At 44.1% G+C, this 18,514-nt stretch overlaps 1 protein-coding gene across 1 annotated transcript in view; it reads left to right on the plus strand.

Annotated features, from left to right (window-relative positions):
• Window positions 1-3,789: 3,789 nt before the first annotated feature.
• Window positions 3,790-18,514, plus strand: part of ADCY2 (adenylate cyclase 2) — a 232,773-nt gene continuing 218,048 nt past the window's right edge. The window contains exon 1 of the mRNA XM_050891204.1: window positions 3,790-4,020. Within this exon, the coding sequence (XP_050747161.1) occupies window positions 3,790-4,020 (231 nt within the window). The remainder of the gene's footprint in view (window positions 4,021-18,514) is intronic.

Raw genomic sequence — 18,514 nt, forward strand, 5'->3', positions numbered from 1 at the left:
GTGTGGGATTCAGCATCTCTTCCTTGCAGTTTATTTCCTGGGGTAGGGATGTCCTAGAGCTGAGTAGAGCAGCTGAGAGCAAAGGATCTGTCTCTCTCCTCCCTCTGCTGAGACCTAGTCTGCATCCCTGACTGGAGCACCCATGCAGGAGAAGACAACAGGGAATAGAAAATGAAAGAAAGGGGTGACGGAGATTGATTGAGCCCGAGTGGCAAAGAGAGTGGTGCAGGGAACAGGAGCTTCTCCTGTATCTCCTGTTCCTATTTAGCTCTCTCCCTAGGACCTATCACAGATCCCTTGACACTAGTAATAAGCTGTGATATTGTAGAATCACAGAACAGTTGAGGCTGGAAGGGACCTCTGGAGATGGTCCAGATATAGAAGTTCTCTAGGTTAATCAATCTGCTACTGGAAAGTGTAATGCCTCTGGTACATGGTTGATTTGACAAGCAGCTGTGGACCTCAACCTTTTGTTCTGTGTTGGTTTGCTTCTCCAGAGGGGTACAGCAGATGCTTAGACACCAGCTGCTCAAGGAACAAATTCTTTGACGCTGTTGGAGCCCCAAGGGTACACAGTGGATAGTTTCTCACAATCTTAAGTGTTAGCTTTGCTTTTTTTCCCTTTTAGAGAAATAAGGCGGAATACATAGAGAGCTTTTTTTCTGAAAGTCCTTTGCTTTTCAAGCCCAGATTATAAAATTCACTGTACCTTCCTTGTCCCCGAGGCACAGCAAACTTTCAGGTTGAGCCAAGTAAGGATGTATATTTTAGGCTACCTAGGGAAATTGGTCTCTAAAAACATATGGCATTGCAACTTTAGCAATGTCATAATTGTCATTTGACTAATAATGTTCATTTAATTAAATGCATCCTGGGAAAAAAAAAGTGTTAATATGTTAGTTAAAAAGTAGAGCATTCAAATTAGAAGGTCAAATTCAGATTTAGGTACTGTGCAGTTTTAATTACCTTGTCCATATATAGAATGGTGCAGTCATTAAATACATGACGGTATGGTATTTTTTTTCACTGGACGTTTGCCTCTAACTATAGATCTGCTCTAAGGACTGATGGCGGTTCTAGACATTAAGGTATGGGATGTTCCTAGCTGGAGTTTGAAGAATGAATTGAAAGATGCAAGTTTCTAGTTTGGAGAGGGAAAGTAGAGGGGGTGAGTCCATCAGGTGGGCAAGAAAACACAAAGTCAAACGGAAACATAACTCGGTACTTCCTCTTGCTCGGCTGTTTGAAGCAGCTTATGTCTGGTCTTTCAGAAGAGAGAGTTATGTTGAACTCATTGTTCTGGAAAGGCATGAGATACCACTGGGCAACCTTTGGGTTAATTAAGTTTTTGCTGTGGAATTATAATTTTATTTCCTGAAAAATTGCATGAGACTAATATAATGAGGAATTAGTTGTTACAGGCATAAGATCTTACTGAAATAACAAACAAATGACACGATTGTCGTAGTAAACTCTTTGGAATGGCCTTTTCTGTTCAAGTCCAGACAGGTGGAAAGCAGTGGAAAGCCATTAAAGCAGAATCAGCTGTGGCAAGAAAGACAACCAGTACCATCATCTGTATTACCATACTGTGTGAGCTTCAAGTACTTTTTTGGGGATGGTTGTTGTATACATGGAACAGAGAACATGCTTCATTTTGCCTGTTCTGATCTTTTACACTTTTGTGAGTCCATAAACAATCATGTAATTATTCTTGTATTGCAAATAAGTACATACGTGATATTGGTCTTCCCACCCTTGAGAGATCAAAACTCAGATGCCTTCAAATCCCAAATATTGCGATCTGCTTTTAAAGTAAGTTTTATATCGTAATTCTGGTTTGTCTCTTGATTTTTTTAAACTCCCCTTGCTTATCCCACTATATACGTTTGTGTGACAGTGAGGGTGGCCAACTCTACAATTTTTGAAGTGACTGCAAGTAAAGCCTTTTCATGTTGCAAAAATTCTCACACCCACCTCTCCTAACTCCTTCCCGGCAATTAATTCTGCCAGAATGTTCTCCCCACATAGATTTGTGTTCATCCTTCAATCTTATCGCTGCTGCTTCTGAGAGTTTTTCGCCCTCTCTCTCCCAGAACAGTGGGCGCAGTTGTAACTTTCCACTTCTTCCTCATCTGTTCCTTCTGCCCCAGCAAGCACTTCAGGGGAAGGAAGAGTGAAAGCCAAGGAACTTTTCTTCCTTCCAGCCAGCTGAGAGGAACAGGGGACAGGGAAGCTCAGGCCTCATCCTTGCTTCAAACCTTAGGAATCTAAGAAGTGCAAGTGCACAGACAGGGCTTCCAAGCTATATGTGCTATTGGTTTCTCTGCTTTGCTACACTGGTGGTTGATGCACCTCTTCCTCTTCTGGATAAAAACGTGAACAGTGGCAGACAAAGAAGGCAGCACTAGGCATTAAAGAGGCAGTTTCCTCCTAGTTACCTGCCTTCTCTTCCACTTAGCTAATGGTTAGCCCTCTGCTTGAAATCTCTCACTTACGACCACTTATGGTAGCCCCAGTTTTTCACCTTTTGCAGTATCGTAGTACTCCCAAGTCCCTCTTGCTCCTGGCATTACTCTGGTCACCAGGAGCGACCCTTGGGACGTTTAGGCCCAGTAGCATCCATGTCGCTTTGGTCTCTTCCTCTCCATGGAACACTTAGGCTGCCCCGCAATCCCTGGGAGATAAAGGATGTGGCAAAGCAACAGCAGAGGCCGGAGAGTGGGTCAGAGAGAGCAGAGAGGGATTTGTCCTGCGGGGAGGGACATTCAGTGAGGCAGTGGGCTGGGAAAGAACTGCGTGCGTGTGTTTACAAAACTGGTAAATGCTGTGCATGATGGATAGGTAACTTAGTGAGTTACACGTCCAGTTTGTTTCAAGTGCCTGCTTTGTTAGGAATAACTAAGTCCTTCAGAGCAAGGAAAGCTGTGGATAACATATGTTATGCTGCTTCCTGACTTGAGCGTCTGTTTTTGACAAAAACTGAGGTATGATTTTTAAAAAGGAGATTCAGCCTCCGGGAAAGGCACCCAGCGAAACAGACCTGCCAAGCCCTCCGCCCGCGGCAGTCATGTCAAAGAGATCTTCACGCGTATCTCCCTCTTGCGTCGGGAGGTGCTGCCACGCACCCGCGGGAAGGCGCGGCGGGCCCCGCCGCTGCCCCGCTGCGGCGTCCCCTCGGGGAGCCGGGCAGGGCCGGGGCCGCGGTAGGCGGGCGCGGCACAGGGCGCGCTCCCCGCCTCGCTGTCGCCGTCGGGAGAGGCACCTGCGGAAGCACCGGACCCCTCCCGGGGCGGCGAGGTCTCCCGGCCGCAGGCAGGCGGGGGCCGGGCGGAGGGGCGGCGGGGCGCGGTGGCCGCGGCAGGCGGCCCTGCCCCTCGGGCATCTCCCGGCGCCGGGGCGAAGGGGCGCGGGGCAGGGGCCGCTTCCACGGTCGGCCCACGAAGGTGCCTCCCGCTCCCGCCGCCGCCCTTGGACGCTTGCTCTGGGCGGCCCGCCGCTCCCCTCCCCGGCGAGGAGGAGCGAGCCTGCCGCCCCCACCTCCGGAGGAGCCGGGCAAGGCATGTGCGGGCGGGGTGGCGCCTTCCGGAGGCGCAGCAAGCCCCGGGCTGGCTACGCGGCGGCCGCGGCCGCCCGGCGCACCATGCCGCTGCCGCCGCCGCCGCCGCGGCTCCTCCTCTCCGCCTCCCGCGCGGGAGCGCGCTCCGCTCCACTCCCCGGCTGCCTCCTGCAGCAGCAGCGGCGGCGGCGGCGGCGGCGGCGCTGAGGGAGTTGCGCGGGCTCTGCCCGATGTGGCAAGAAGCGATGATGATGAGGAGGAGACGCCGCTACCTGCTGGAGCGGGCAGAGCAGGCGGGCGGCGGCGGCTGCGGGGCGAGCGGCGAGCAGTCCCGCTCCCGGGACTGGCTCTACGAGTCCTACTACTGCATGAGCCAGCAGCACCCGCTCATCGTCTTCCTGCTCCTCATCGTGATGGGCGCCTGCCTGGCCTTGCTCGCCGTCTTCTTCGCCTCCGGGCTGGTAAGAGACGCACTCCCGGTCTGGGACGCGCGCCGCCCGGCATCCCCGCTCCCGCCGCCCGGCATCCCCGCTGCCGCCGCCCGGCATCCCCGCTCCCGCCGCCCGGCTGGCATCTCCGCACCCGGCGCTCTCCGCCGAGCCGAGCCGAGCCGGGCGGGGCGGGACGGGACGGGGCGGGCGAGAGCCGGTGCTGCTGCTCCTGCGGAGGAAAGTTGGTGGCGGGAGGCGCCGGGGTGGCGGCGGGCGGCGGCGGCGGGGCGCGGGGACCCGCTGCCCAAACTTTGCTGCCCGCTGTTTTGAGGCGACGCTGGAACAGCGGCAGCGCGGCTGATGGGGCGAAAACTGAGTCAACAAGCGCATCGAGTTTAATTCACTTAATTCATTGGCTCTGCTCCCTTCCAACTGGCAGCTTAGCCGTATTGGCCTTTTTAGTGGCAGGGTTTAAATCGCCGCACAAAAATGCAGTCTGTACCAGTATCCGAAGTAACATTTTTATGGCAAGTAAGCAGGGGCCGTTCCCTCCTTGTTTCCCCCCCGCATTATACCGTTTTCTAGCGTTTGACCCATTTTCTCAAGACAGCTTTTGGGGCAGCGCAACCTTCGTTTTTAAGGGAGGTGAAGTTCGGTCGGTCGGATACCTTTTCTGCATGTCCAGTGCGGGGCTTCCAGCCTTTGGGAGGAAAAATATGTCACGGCGGCAGATGACAGTCGATGTCAGTTGATCTCACCCAGAAATCTGTGGCGTTTTGCCCTTGCGTTGAACGCAAAGGAAAAGCTGCAGAGGGCGGTAAAATTCTTGCTCCTTACAGAGTTTTCCTGCTGTTAATGATTAGAGGCAGGCTGTTTGCATTACTGTATACTTCTAAAGTAAAGAATGGGGATTTGAGGGGTCTCAGACTTTTTTTTTTTTTAAATATCTTCTAATGGTCTTCTGGAAAGCTTAATGTTTATTGAATAGAGCTAGTGATCTCTAAGAGCAAGGAGGAGTAGGTTAGTGTAATCTAATGGGTTCCCTTCTAGAGGCACTGCATGTAACAGTGTTTGCTTAAACAGAGAATCCTGCTGTCTTGCTTGTTATGACCAAACTTTTGTCTTAAAAACTGCAGGAACTGCTTGCAGGATTAACTAAACTTAGAGTTAATTGGTGGTTTATTTCCTTTTTGTATTTGTATTAATCCTTTTTTTGTGCTTTTTGTTTAAAGTGCCATTCCTACTAAATATAGAACAGTTGTAAAAGAGCTAATGTGAGGCCAGTAATGGTGATGCCTCATAATTCAGTTGTTTAATGCCTAAATGTTTCCATTTTGGAGCTCTGTGTACAAACTAGAGGTTCAACACCTTATCTCATTCTGGTGTGTTAACTTGGGTGCTTGTCCATCAGGGCTGAAAGGACCAATGATGGAAATGGAAGTCCATCGGATACTAAGGCTGAGGCATAGTTAGGGGTGGAGATGTACACAATACTTGCCTACAGTCAAGGCGGCAGAACTTGGGCTTGACAGTGTTTAGCACTAAATTTCATTCCTTTCAGTCATGGTACGATCTTGTTGTGGTTTAACCCCAGCTGGCAACTAAGCACCACACAGCCGCTCGCCCACTCCCCCCACGGTGGGATGGGGGAGAGAATCAGAAGGGTAAAAGTGAGAAAACTCGTGGGCTGACATAAAGACAGTTTAACTGGGAAAGCAAAAGCCACACACGCAAGCAAAGCAAAACAAGGAATTCATTCACCACTTCCCATCGGCAGGCAGGTGCTCAGCCATCTCCAGGGAAGCAGGGCTCCATCACGCATAACGGTTACTTGGAAGACAAACGCCAAAACTCCGAATGTTCCCCCCTTCCTTCTTCTTCTTCCCCCAGCTTTATATGCTGAGCATGACGTCCTATGGTATGGAATATCCCTTTGGTCAGTTGGGGTCAGCTGTCCCAGCTGTGTCTCCTCCCAACTTCTTGTGCACCCCCAGCCTCCTCGCTGGTGGGGTGGTGTGAGAAGCAGAAGAGGCCATGACTCTGTGTAAGCACTGCTCAGCACTTACTAAAACATCCCTGTGTTATCAACACTGTTTCCAGCACAGATGCAGAACGTAGCCCCATACTAGCTCCTGTGAAGAAAATTAACTCTGTCCCAGCCAAAACCAGCACAGATCTACAGCTTGTTTATAAGTTGCACACGCTTATTTTCGTAATTCCATTTCTTGAGGTAAATCATTCATGGTAACAACGGTGGCATAACACTGGGCCCAGATCGAAGGACTGCTGAAAGTTATGGAAACAGAACTGTGAGCTGGACGAATCTTGCCAGGCGTTGCTATTTCATAAAGAGTGAATTTTATAGTTCAGTCTGCATTTGGAATTCCAGACATACCGGAAGAGGAAAAAAAATGCTTTTAAAACCTTTTTCCTGAGCCGTTATCTTCCTGTGGCTAACAACTGGACGGGTGAGTGGAGAGAGAGGTGGGGTTCATCCTTGAAGTTTACAGTCAACGGATGAAAGTGACTTCAGGCGGAGAGAAAGCTTGCCTATACGGACTTCCAGCCACAGGATGTTGGACAAAATCCTTTGGAGCCCTGCCCAGAGTTTCACCTAAAAGCGTTTTATTATAGTCTGGCTCTGGTTGCGTTTGTGATTAAAATATTCCTGAAGGTTTAGATCTGTTTCTCCCACATCTGAATAAAGAATACTCTTTTTATGTAGCTGTGGAATCTTAGTCTTTTTTTTGTGCCTGATGATGTAAAAGGGGCACACAGTTAGGAGTGTCTGAGCCACAAGAGCCAACATTAATATCCTTGTCTTTATTTTGCACATCTAGTACGTATGTGATTGTTTTGACAGAAGATTTAATTTTGTAGAGGAGGCACAATGGAAGTGAGGTGGGATAGTTCTGTGTAGGTCTGTGCTGTGCATTTGAGGTTAAAGGAAATCTTTCTTAACAGTTGTTTCCTTTAGATTTTGTACAACGCAGTTAAGATTTTACTGAAAATTACTTAAGTCCGTTGTGGAAACAAAACTCCAAAATGACTCACCATAACACTCGATTTGGATTTCTTGCTTGTACTTCAAAGAACCGCTTAGAACGTGGAACGTGGGATTCGGCATTGTTAAGAAAAGATGGATATTCGTGAAGCATGAACCATTTCTGTGTTCTAGGCTTTCTTAAAAAAACCCCTGAAACCAATGGAAGTGAGAGGCTTTCCTTCTATTTTATTTTTTATTTGGTTGTTAAAATATATCACTGTGATGTCTGAGTTGCCTTTTTTTTTTTTTTTTTTTTTTGGCAGTATATTCTTAAGTGTTCCCAAACACAGCCAGCCACACAGGGATGTATTCCACTTACTCAGCTATTTCAACCTGTCAGAATACGAGCTGTAGCCTTCCTGATTTCAGATGAAAAATTTATAAAAGCTGTTGCAAAATTACAGTAAACAAGATTACTTACAAAGTGTGCCTGGAAATCTGATTACTTTTCTTTCAGACAATGTACTGCTATTGTTACTGAGAGGTTTCTTGGGAGATTTTGCTTTTGTTTGTTTCAGAAAACTATTATGATTTTGACCTTTGGAATTAAGCACTCTATCTCCTCAAACACTAGATACAGGACTCCAAGAGTCTGCTCGAAAGATGATCATTCACAGCTTGGAGTTTTAAATAATGTGGTGATAGTATCAACCTTTGAATTTCCTGTGTCAAAGTATCCTCTGTATTTCTCTGTACCTGGCATGAACTGAAAACTGACAAAATGAGATCAGTCATCCACGTTTAGCTGCTGCTTTAATCGATAGAGAGTAAATTATTTTCCCAAACCTGTGAAAGCCTTCCAATGCTTAGAAATGCCAGAGGTCAGCTTCATTTTCTGTCTGGTTATTGTCTTGTTCTTTCAATATAATATGTAGGACAAAACTCATTATTTGCCCCCCTCTCCCTTTTTAGTATTAAAAACTTATGACCATTTTTAATGGTATCTAAAACAGTTTTGTCTCTGGCCAGAGCATATCTATTATAACTGCAATTTGTAGCAGAAAAAAAAATGCCATGTTTAAATTCATAATGTAAAATGTGAGTGTATCTGAAATATCTGCAGTTGTGATATTTTGTTTATTACATAGTTAATCAAAACTGACTGAAAACAAGGATGATGCTCAAATTGTACAATTTATTGGAAGGCCATAACTTTCCTTTATCCATATATTTTCTAGATGTAAAGAGTGCCCAGTCAATAGATACAGGCTTCAATAAAAACCTACAGTTCAGGGATATCAGAATCTTTTAGCACTTTTGGTGTAAGTGGGAGAAGACCTAAGTCTGTCAAGATCTTCTTTCTGTCCCTTTTCCCAAAACTCAGGGTCCACCAATCTACTGCCAGATATACATGTGTTTTCCTTCAGACTGGCCCGTGCCCTTTGCTCAAAGGCTGCAAGCCTGCTATGTGGTGTTTACCTTTAACACTAGTCTGCAGCCCTTATCTGTCTCCCGAATCCTTGCTGCTACACGTGACCTTGTGAAGCTCTTGACATGTAGCTGTCAATGTGTTGACGCTGATGTGGAGCTGCATGCTTCTTGATGGTATCATTGGCCAAGTGGACCATGTGTTGAGTGAAAAGTGCTTCTAGAACGTGGCGTTCTGATGCTTTCCCTCTTCTAAAGCACCATGAGATGGCTTTGGGTTAGCTGCCTAATGATTGTTTGTGGAGCAGAGGTATTACTTATCCCCCTCAGCCACTTCTTTGAAGTTCCTGAAAAGTTCATGATCATGCTGGTAGGCTCAGTTATGGCTCCTGAACCTTTTTACTGATTCATAAATTCAAGAAACTAAAGGTTGGCTGCACACCTACATCACTGACATGCCCAAATACCTTCTGTAGCAAAAGTGGGAGTAGGCAATCATTCTTAAAGGGGGAGTACAATTAACTAGGGAGGTGTACCTGCAACATGGCAGATGTACATTCTGCAGGAACTGATTTTCTGGCATCAGCCTGACTGAATTTACCTTCAGCTGATCCTGCATGGAAGCAGAGGTAGCTGCCTCATTCTGAAGGAGCACGTTAAAACTTTTTAGCTGCCAGCCTGGCTGGCAGGGAACTGTCTCTGTGCAAAGAGAAGAGGATCAGAAGAGTCCTGTATGCCTCCTGGGGCTTGAACTGGGGTGTGCCATTTCTTTGGGCCATCGGTCAGAATGACAGCAAATTCTCCCTCCCTGTAATTGGTCTTACTCTGTCCAAAAGAAATCCTTGCTGCTTCTGGTAAAAACTGCACATCAGCCAAACCCTTCCAGATTTCCATGATCAGAATCTCATGCTGAAATGGAGGGGCAAAAGTCTTCAAGTCCATGTGGAAGAAGTAGCTTTGGAAGACATGTTCCATCATTCTGATCGCAGTGTCTCAAGTGATTAGGTGTCTGCATAAGGGCGTCTGCTGCATGCCTCTGGTAATGTTCTTTCTCATCAGTACTCTGGATCTGAAAAATTCATCTGTCCATACCAAAAGGTCAACACACTGACATTGTGGTGATGTTATATCCCTATTCATGAGATGCTCTATTATAACCTAATTGCATAGAATAATACAGCCGTATTGTAAGTTCACAGCCGTATTGTAGGTTCACTTGTACTCTCAACTTTAGGAAATCTTTTGAGATCAGCTCTGTGTAATTTAAAGCTTTTTTGGTTCAAGAGCACCAACTGTCTTCCCAAGTCCAAGAATACCCAAGATCTGAAAGCATTCCTTGGAATCCTTGCAGACTGAAAGTAAGCCAAAGCATCTGCTATATTGTTTTCAAACTCCAGCATATCGATTCCCCTAAAAAGACAGCTAAGTCACAGCAAAGGAATGAAGTAGGAAAATCTTCACTAATTGAAGGACAGGCAGAGACAGGGTTGTTTGCATGCTTGATGCTGTGGTTGTTGTGCCCAGGAGGTATCCTACCTCTTCTTAAACTCATTCTGCCGGATTATTGCTACTACCAAGATGAGGAAGAATTCAGAACGAACATTAGTGTATTTATAATGCCTTTTCTTTCCATAATTCCAGCTATAATTGAGCATACAGTTCTGCTTTCAAGTCCTCTATTAAAATGTTCCATGAGGAAATCCTATGTTTCTCATTTTTTTCCTTATCTCTAGGCACCATATTACAATATATTCTTCCATCTGTAGTTGCTGGCTATTTGGGAGCTATAATTGCTGGCTATTTGATAGTCTTAGGATATTGCCGTTCCTGCCAAATGTTCCTTCCAGTAGTATCTTTGGTTGTCTGAGCATGACTTTTGTAGACAGTATTACCTCTTTAGTCGGGCCCGTAAAGGTTGCTGCATCTTCCTGTCTGAAGCAGGAATTGCCTAGCTTTGTGTCTGGTTTCATTCCTCAGTACTACATCAGTCTGGGCCTTTTCTTGTTTCATTTGCTAATGACACTCCCAGTACATCTGTGGTTACTTTTAATGCTGCTAAGAGCTTGTCTCATTTGCCAGTCCCTAACAAGCCTGGAAACAGAGAGCCATCAAGATAATGAGGTGCCAGTGGCAACCTCACTTTGCATACCTCTGTTTCATCCTTCATATTGAATAACCTGAATGCTGAATAAGAACTGGATAAAACCATAGGTATGGCTATGTTGGAAAAATACTTAGCCTTGAACTGTAATCTTAATAAATTAAAGTTTTGTGGATACCCTGGCGATGGAAAGCTTATTTAATGTCACAAATTGTGACTCAGAATGGTGGATCCACAACTCCTAATCATTGCTGCAGCTGACAAAAATAACAAATAACATACCGACTGGAGCTGTTGTTTACAGAGGTGCAGTGGGAATAAGACAGATGATGGATTGGGCTCTGATTGTCTGCTGTCTTTATCAGCATCAAGCCAGGTATATGGATTCACAAGTCATGTATTGGCAACTTCATAGTGGATCTCCATGGACCTGTGAATACCTGTCTGCTTATCTTGCCTAAAATGTTTTAAATTGGTTTCAGGTTCCTTGTTGTGGACAAAGATGTCTGACCCATTTGTGGGGATCTTAAAACTCCTCTAAAAATGGTGAATAGGTTTCTTTGGTTGAGCCTTCAAGAGGTCTCCTAGATTAAGGACATTAACCAGAGATCACAGTCCCTACGTTTATGCTGTGAATAAGAAAACTTCTCCTCGTTATAATGGAATCTACCAGACTGCACCGTGCATCACTCCAAGCTGATGACAGCATGGACATTTAACAGAGATAGAAGTGATCTGCAAATCTCTTGAGTGGCTGGGTGTGCCAGCATCATGGGAACAAAGTGCAGCTGAACACCTGAAGTGTTTCATCCTGTGCCTACATCCCCAGTCATAGCTGAGCTGTGATCCCAAACAAGCTAAGTGCTGCCACAGTGGCTTCTGCATATTTCAGAAAGAAATGAGTCAGCTCAAGCCTTATTGATATGTGATGATGAGAAGATGCCAACAGATTAAACTTCAGGTTTTGGGGATCTGCACCGCAAAATAAGTGAATTAGCACAGTTCTGCCCCTTTTCCCTGCCTTCTCTTTTTTTTCTTTGAGCATCACTCCTGATCCTATTGAAAAAAAACCAGCTCCACACAGCTTGTTCTCCAGATCTTTTATTTTTATATCTTGAATACACAACCTCCGGACACTGAACCTTATTCAGATGATGCTGAAAATTCAAGGGACTGTTGCACCATCTGTGCAGAGGAGTGTGAGGCTGTCTCTACACTTATCCTCCCAGTTGTCTGTTTCTGCAACCTGTATAGAAACATTTTCTTTATCTCGTCTCTAAACAGAACTCATGTTCTTAGTGGTGCCTACGTGATATAAAAGTCCCTTTCTGTTCCTGGTGAGAACCTATTCCAGGCTTGTGTCTGGGAGAAGCAGAGGAAGCAGCACCCATCACCACTGGCCTCTCAGCCTTGCCCTCAGGTCTGTTGTCTGAGCATCTACTTCTTCCACCATCCATGGTTCTAGTTTTGAAGTTTCTCTGACCTGGAAGATGTGCTCCAGAGTGCAGCAGTAATGGCTTTTGCTTGCATGCTCAGATTGTGCTCCAGAGGGCAGCTGGGTAAGATGTGCTCTGGCCTGGATGTGTTTCCCTTATAGCTTCAGGTGCAACCAGTCTGGTGTTTGATCATTGGATAGTCCCATGAGATCCCATGTGGACTGATGGCTTTTCAGAGCTGCACACTAGGATTTGCAAAAGTAGTTAGAAGTTGCTTTTTCCACCTCCCTCCTCAGGCAGCTGAACTGTGTGCTGTGGGACCTCTTAAAGACCCTAAATGCTATGGCATGCACAATGAACCTGCCCGCTGACTAGGTAAGTGGGATTGCTGTCCTTCCATTCCAGGTAAAATTTTCCCATCCGTGTCTCCAATTTGCTAGTACTTTTGTCAGCCCTGCAGGAAAATCCTAGGAAGACTAGATTCCCCCAGCTCCTTTTCCAGCAAGACTGAGTTCAGGCTGAAGACTTGGATACCTTATTCTTCCTGAGAGGAGTGTTGGGAAAACAGATGCTCTTTGAACTTGGCTCAGCACCTGCTTGCTAGTGCTTCCGCTCTTATAGAATCATAGAATCATTTAGGTTGGAAAAGACCCTTAAGATCATTGAGTCCAACTGTTAACCTAACACTGCCAAGTCCACCACTAAACCATGTTCCTAAGCACCACATCTACACATCTTTTAAATACCTCCAGGGATGGTGACTCAACCACTTCCCTGGGCAGCCTGTTCCAATGCTTGACAACCTTTTCGGTGAAGAAATTTTTCCTAATACCCGATCTAAACCTCCCCTGGCGCAACTTGAGGCCATTTCCTCTCGTCCTATCACTTGTTACTTGGGAGAAGAGACCGACACCCACCTCGCTACAGCCTCCCTTCAGGTAGTTGTAGAGAGCGATAAAGTCTCCCCCCAGCCTCCTTTTCTCCAGACTAAACCACCCCACTTCCCTCAGCCGCTCCTCATAAGTCGCTCCTCTTGCTTTATATACCCTGGCAGGTGGATGGATTCCCTTTCTTTGATGCAGCCACTGTGGTGGTCCTTTCTAGTGGCACAGTGGTCTGAGCACAGTCTACTCTGGTCAAGACCTAGGAGGTGGTAGGTTGTCCAGACCAGTAGCTGGTCCTGTAGTCCCCACTGGCACCCCGCTAGCTTGTGCCATAAAGTGGCCATAGTCTCTCACTTCGGCTTGTTTTCTGCCCCAGCGAGTCCAGGCAATTTCCAAACCTGACTGGTAGGTGGTGGCATTTTAGACACTTCTTTAAGTGATGCGATGTCTGTTTAACACTAAAACAACTTACCAGATTGTTTTTGGTTTCTTTGATTTTTAATATTTTCTTACCTGTGCCTTAATGAGATGGGGTAACAGTACTGGTTAAATAAGCCCTCAGCTAACACTAAATAGAAATGCCTGGATTTGCAGAATCTCTTTTGCTCTATTTCCTATGAATGTGTCTGAAGTTTTGCTCCTTTATAGAGCTCTTATTTGGCACAGTTATATTTCAAATGTAAGTTAACATGTTGGTTACCTTTATTTGAAATTTTATCATTATAGAAGTAATACCCATTGCAGAACATGGGCCTGATCCTGGAGTCAAAAATGAAATAAGAAATCTCTTTGGTTTGAAGTCAGTTGAACTGAGAGACATATAGGAGTGTGGAAAGTGTCCTAAGGGGAGTAAACTTTAAGAACATTTTCTGCAATGATAATAACTGTGTTTAGTACGTAATTGCAAAACCTTAGGAAAAACTTGAAAAGTAATTACACAATGACAGTAGTGACTTTTCAATATTAAAACTATTTTTCATGTTACCTTATTATGCCAATATGTTAAATCTGTGGAATATTCTTGCAAAATGTATTTTTAAAAGACCCGGTAGAGAAAGAAGCGAAAGCTTACCTTTTTCTTCATTAAACAGACCTTTAAAATGAGCACTGTTTCCTCATGTGCTGAAACTCATGTGCTCCCTGGTTCAAATTTTGTGATCCTTACTTTTAAGCAAGTTCCATCTTGACATTTTTTCTTGATTACAGCCAGATTCTCAAGTTATGATGTTGGGACTAAAGTAGTGAGAGAAAGCCACCTTTTAGCTTCGATTGAAAAGTGACAGCCAAAATATGTAACTGTCAGTATTAAATAGCTCAAAGAATCAAATGAGTACTTCAGTTTTTCTGACTTCCATGGGTCCATATGGGTACAAGGAAGGCCATAATTTCACTTTTAATATGTGTTACAGTACAGTTAATCAGAAAAACATGTCTTTGAGTCCTGTGAAGTAATGTATTATCCATAATGTTTAACTGATGGATATCTTTCAACAATGACATATTTTGAATATATTTAACTGCAAAGCATACATTTTTCATAAGTGTTTTACTCAATTTATCTTCATGTGTCCACATTTTGGGATGGTGCATAAATAGTAGTTGTATATATTGGAGAGTTTCTTTAAGATTATTTTGATAATAAGAGGAGGAAGGATTTTGAGAATATCTGAAAAACAAGCTAAACTAAGTTATTGAGCTGCATTTTTGGGGAGGAATTCAGAACCAATACATGTAGAATAAAGCATGCAGGAAGGATATATTGATCACTACATTTCCATTAAAAATTATCTAAATGATGTGAGTAGGTGCTAATTAGCTCTGGAGCCTGAAATAATTAGTTTCATCAAAGTACAAACTTTTGCTCTCTTTGCTGCGTGTTGTTTCAGCCCTTTTCTGAAGGGGACACTTCAGGGAGCAGAATGTAATTAATGTTGTTGCTCTCTGGGACATGGTTTATCTTCTGTGACTGCCAGATAGTGTCATCGGGTAGGACAATTTTATAAGTGCACCAGCCGAGTGTTGTAGCCTCTAGTAACTGGGTTGGACCATCTTGTTTTTCATAGGCTGTTAAATGTCTCAAAGTAGAGCTACTTTTGCTAATTGCCAGCCTGAGAGAAGATTGAGATGGTGCTGGATGACCAAAAGGTATGACAGTCCTGTTCATGTTCCCTGACCCCCTGTGGGCCCTCTGAACCCCAGCTTATTAAATAAATGGTTGTATGCACTGACAGATTTTATGTGACGTGGTTAACAAGATGAGAGGATACAAATTGATGGAAAATAAATCAAGAGAGAGAAAACTGCCGATATGGCAAAAGAGGATGTATAAAGAAATAGGGAAAGCTGCTTGCCGTTCAGGTTGGGTGCGTGGGATTTGCACGGGGCGTATTTATGTATATAAAATATACAAGCACACACAACCTGATTCTGCTGATTATGTTTTTGGCAGGGATAGGTGTCTGTCCTCTATCCCATGGCATACGATGCAGTAGGAATGGTCCCAGGCTCATGGGGTTCCCTGGCTACACATTTGCATGCAGGGAGCTCAAGTGGAGGTTGTTCCCTGTTGGTGTGAGATCAAAAGAGCTGTATCAAAGGACAGTTGTGCTCACTCCATGGAGGGAAGAGAAACCTTAAAAACAAATGTTACTCCATCAGTATCTAGCCACTGTGTTGCAGCTTTGACCATCCTTGGAAACCTATCTTTTCTGGTTCTTTTGTATTCATTTGGAAGTGGTGGTGGTGGTAGGACCAGAATTGTTTACGGTGTTCATCATGCATTGAGGTGGCATCATGATGTTCTCTCTTGTTTATTCTTTTCCTGTGTTCTGCATTTTGGGTTGTTTTTTTGACTGCTAGTGAGCACCAAAGTGATGCTTTCATGGGTCTACCTATGATAAACACCAAATATCTCAATTTCTAAGTGTTAATAGTCGACCAAGAGCCTGTTGTCATGTGTATAGAATTAGGATTGTTTTGTCTGAGCTGCGTCACTTCACATACATCTCCACTGAAATTCATCTTCCATTTTCTTGCTCAGTAGTGACTGTTATGAGATCCTTTTGTAATTCTTCATAGTTGGCCCTCATCTTTGTCAGATTGCTATTCACCCCTTTTCCCAAATCGTTTATGGATATGCTGAACAACATACACCCTAGGGTTCCTGAGGACTTTTTTGGGCACTTTGGGACCTTTGTTTTTAACAAATTTTCCCAGGATAGGTACCAGACCTACTAGTACTTCCCTTAGTCTTTGAGAGGGATCCCAGGAGAGACTGGCGTCACATCACATTCCTGTCTTTGGATATTGGGGCACTTTTGGGTGGAGGTTACATGTTACTACAGGTTTAGCTCTTCCTTCTTTGAGTCCCGTTGGCCCTTTCTGGTGAACCCTATCTGCTTGTGGTGATTCTTTTTACATTTCATGTGCTTGCTTTTGTCTGTAATGCCTTATACTGATACTTCAATTTGAGACAGATCTTCTGATGTGTTCCCCCTGTATAGAATATTCTGGAATGAGAATTACCCCACGCTGAACACAGATACAAAAAAAAAACCCAAACCCTTTCTGCTATAGTCTGCTCTTCTCTAACTGGTTTTTTTGATACCTGCATCATCTGTTTGCTTAGAAGTCCTTTAGCAGGCTGCCAACTCCTGATTAAGTTTCAAAAAGAATATACTACTTATCTTTATACTCTTAAAAATGATTTCTCAAGCTCTGTTCTTGGCCTGCATTATTGAGTCTTTATAGTAATCCTGATAAATTTTATGATCCTTTTTATTATCCCCCTTTTTTTTTTAAAGATAGTTTTTAGAAGCTTCACTGCTTGGCTGTTTGGGCATTCTGGTTGTGTTTTGGTCTTTCTCAAGTCGTTTTTGGGAATTGATTCGCTTTTGGCCTGTGCCTCTGAGTTTTATAGTGTCTTCAGGCCACCTACAAAGATTTTAGTCTGTAAGCTTCTAGCTCCCCCTTTCAATTTTAGTGTTTGGGTTTTGTTTTTCATTTGTTTGCTTAACAAGCTTTGTCATTGTTATAGAGCAGCTCCTCAATATTAATATTTTATGAACCAGGTTCTTTCCACTTCTTGAGATTAGATTGTGTGTTTTCTCTTTCTTTGTATGGGTGTTTTTTTGTTTGTTTGTTTGTTTTGTTTTTCAGCTGTGCATGAGACAAAACAGTGGTCTCAGCTTCCATCTGCTGTTGTGATCCTTAGCCAGTCTAGCTGGGAGTCACTGAAGTATCCCTTGATCTGTTGTGTTTTCTTCTTTGACAGCCTTTCTTATCTCTGCGTTTCATAGAATCTCAAATAGTTTCCATCCTGGTTGGATGACCAGTGCTGTAGGTCATTTATTTTGATAAGCCTTTGCTGTTTGGTCTAGTTTTTTGGTTCATAGGGACTTTATACTATTTGTTGATTCTCCTAGATTGTTAATACAAGCTTTTCTTCAATCCCTGCTGAAGTGTATGGCTTTCAGTCTTTTCTGCTTTTTCAGTATTCTGCTGATGGTCTTTTTTCCACCAAGTTTTCAGTAAGACTATTGTGTAAATAATGTTGTTTTAAGAACAGGCATTTTAGTTCTTCCATCTAGCTTCTTAGGCTTTTAGTATTTATATAGAAGAGTGTATACTTCCACGTGGGTGTTTATTTCTCTGTAAAATTTTTAAAAAGAGAGTCTGTCTGTTCTGGCTTTGCTTTGCCATTTCCTTCTTGCTTGAGTTTAATTAACTTCTGTCCTTTCCTTTAGTTGAGAATTACGGGTCTCCACAACATTACTGCTTCTCTTAAACCACGTACTATGTTTCTATAACCTCTTCAGTTTGAAAGTTTTCCTATGACCTTTGAAGTGCCAGCAAACTCATTCTTTTCTGGTTTAGATTAAGCTCAGCTACCTTCTAGAGGCTCCCTCCCTATTCCCAAAATTTCTCTGTTTCTTTAAATTCCCTTTTTAACACATTTTCTTAGCTGCTTATTGAACTTTTGCTTGTCAACCTGTCTCATTTTGGGAGCATTCTGGGAATGCTACCATAGTTCTCTGCTTCTTCACTAGCAACCAATATTTTGCCTCCAGAACTTTTAACCTTCCTTATGTTACTGTTATTTGCACTGCAGCCATGGCCTTTTGACTCTTCCTCAGCTCCTCCAAGGAGCCTTTCCAAACCCGCTGTGAGGTCTGACGTTTTTGCATTAAGCAGAGAAGTCTGTGATCTTTGGTATGTCAGACTTTGTGTTCCTGATAACCATTGCTACCACACAGGCAGGCAAGGTTCACTCAGAGCTATCAGGCAAACTTGGAAAAATCTGGATGCAATTGTTTTCTAATGAGTAAGTGAGAAGATGAACAACATCTATATGTAGTTGGACTCACTAAAAAGAATCCGCTGGCAAAAAGTGCTTGGCACTGTAGTCGAGCACATAGGTGGTGAGAAGGGTGTTCACAATACCGACATGGTTGGTCACTGTGTTATCACTGTTAGTCCTATGTGCTAACTAGGACAGACCCTGTAAAGTCAAAGAACAGTTCCTGTTGATTTCAGCAGAATTATTGCACTGTTGCAAAATGCCACACTTCTCATACAGGGGGGATTTTACAGCGTACACTGTTCATGACTTTCAAGTTGGAGTCACTTTCAGGTGACCAGAATGTCATCTGAAGGATTTGAATGAAGTCTTACTACTTTAATAGTGTCA

Source organism: Gymnogyps californianus, chromosome 2, assembly GCF_018139145.2.
Source record: "Gymnogyps californianus isolate 813 chromosome 2, ASM1813914v2, whole genome shotgun sequence".
Classification (NCBI taxonomy): domain Eukaryota; kingdom Metazoa; phylum Chordata; class Aves; order Accipitriformes; family Cathartidae; genus Gymnogyps; species Gymnogyps californianus.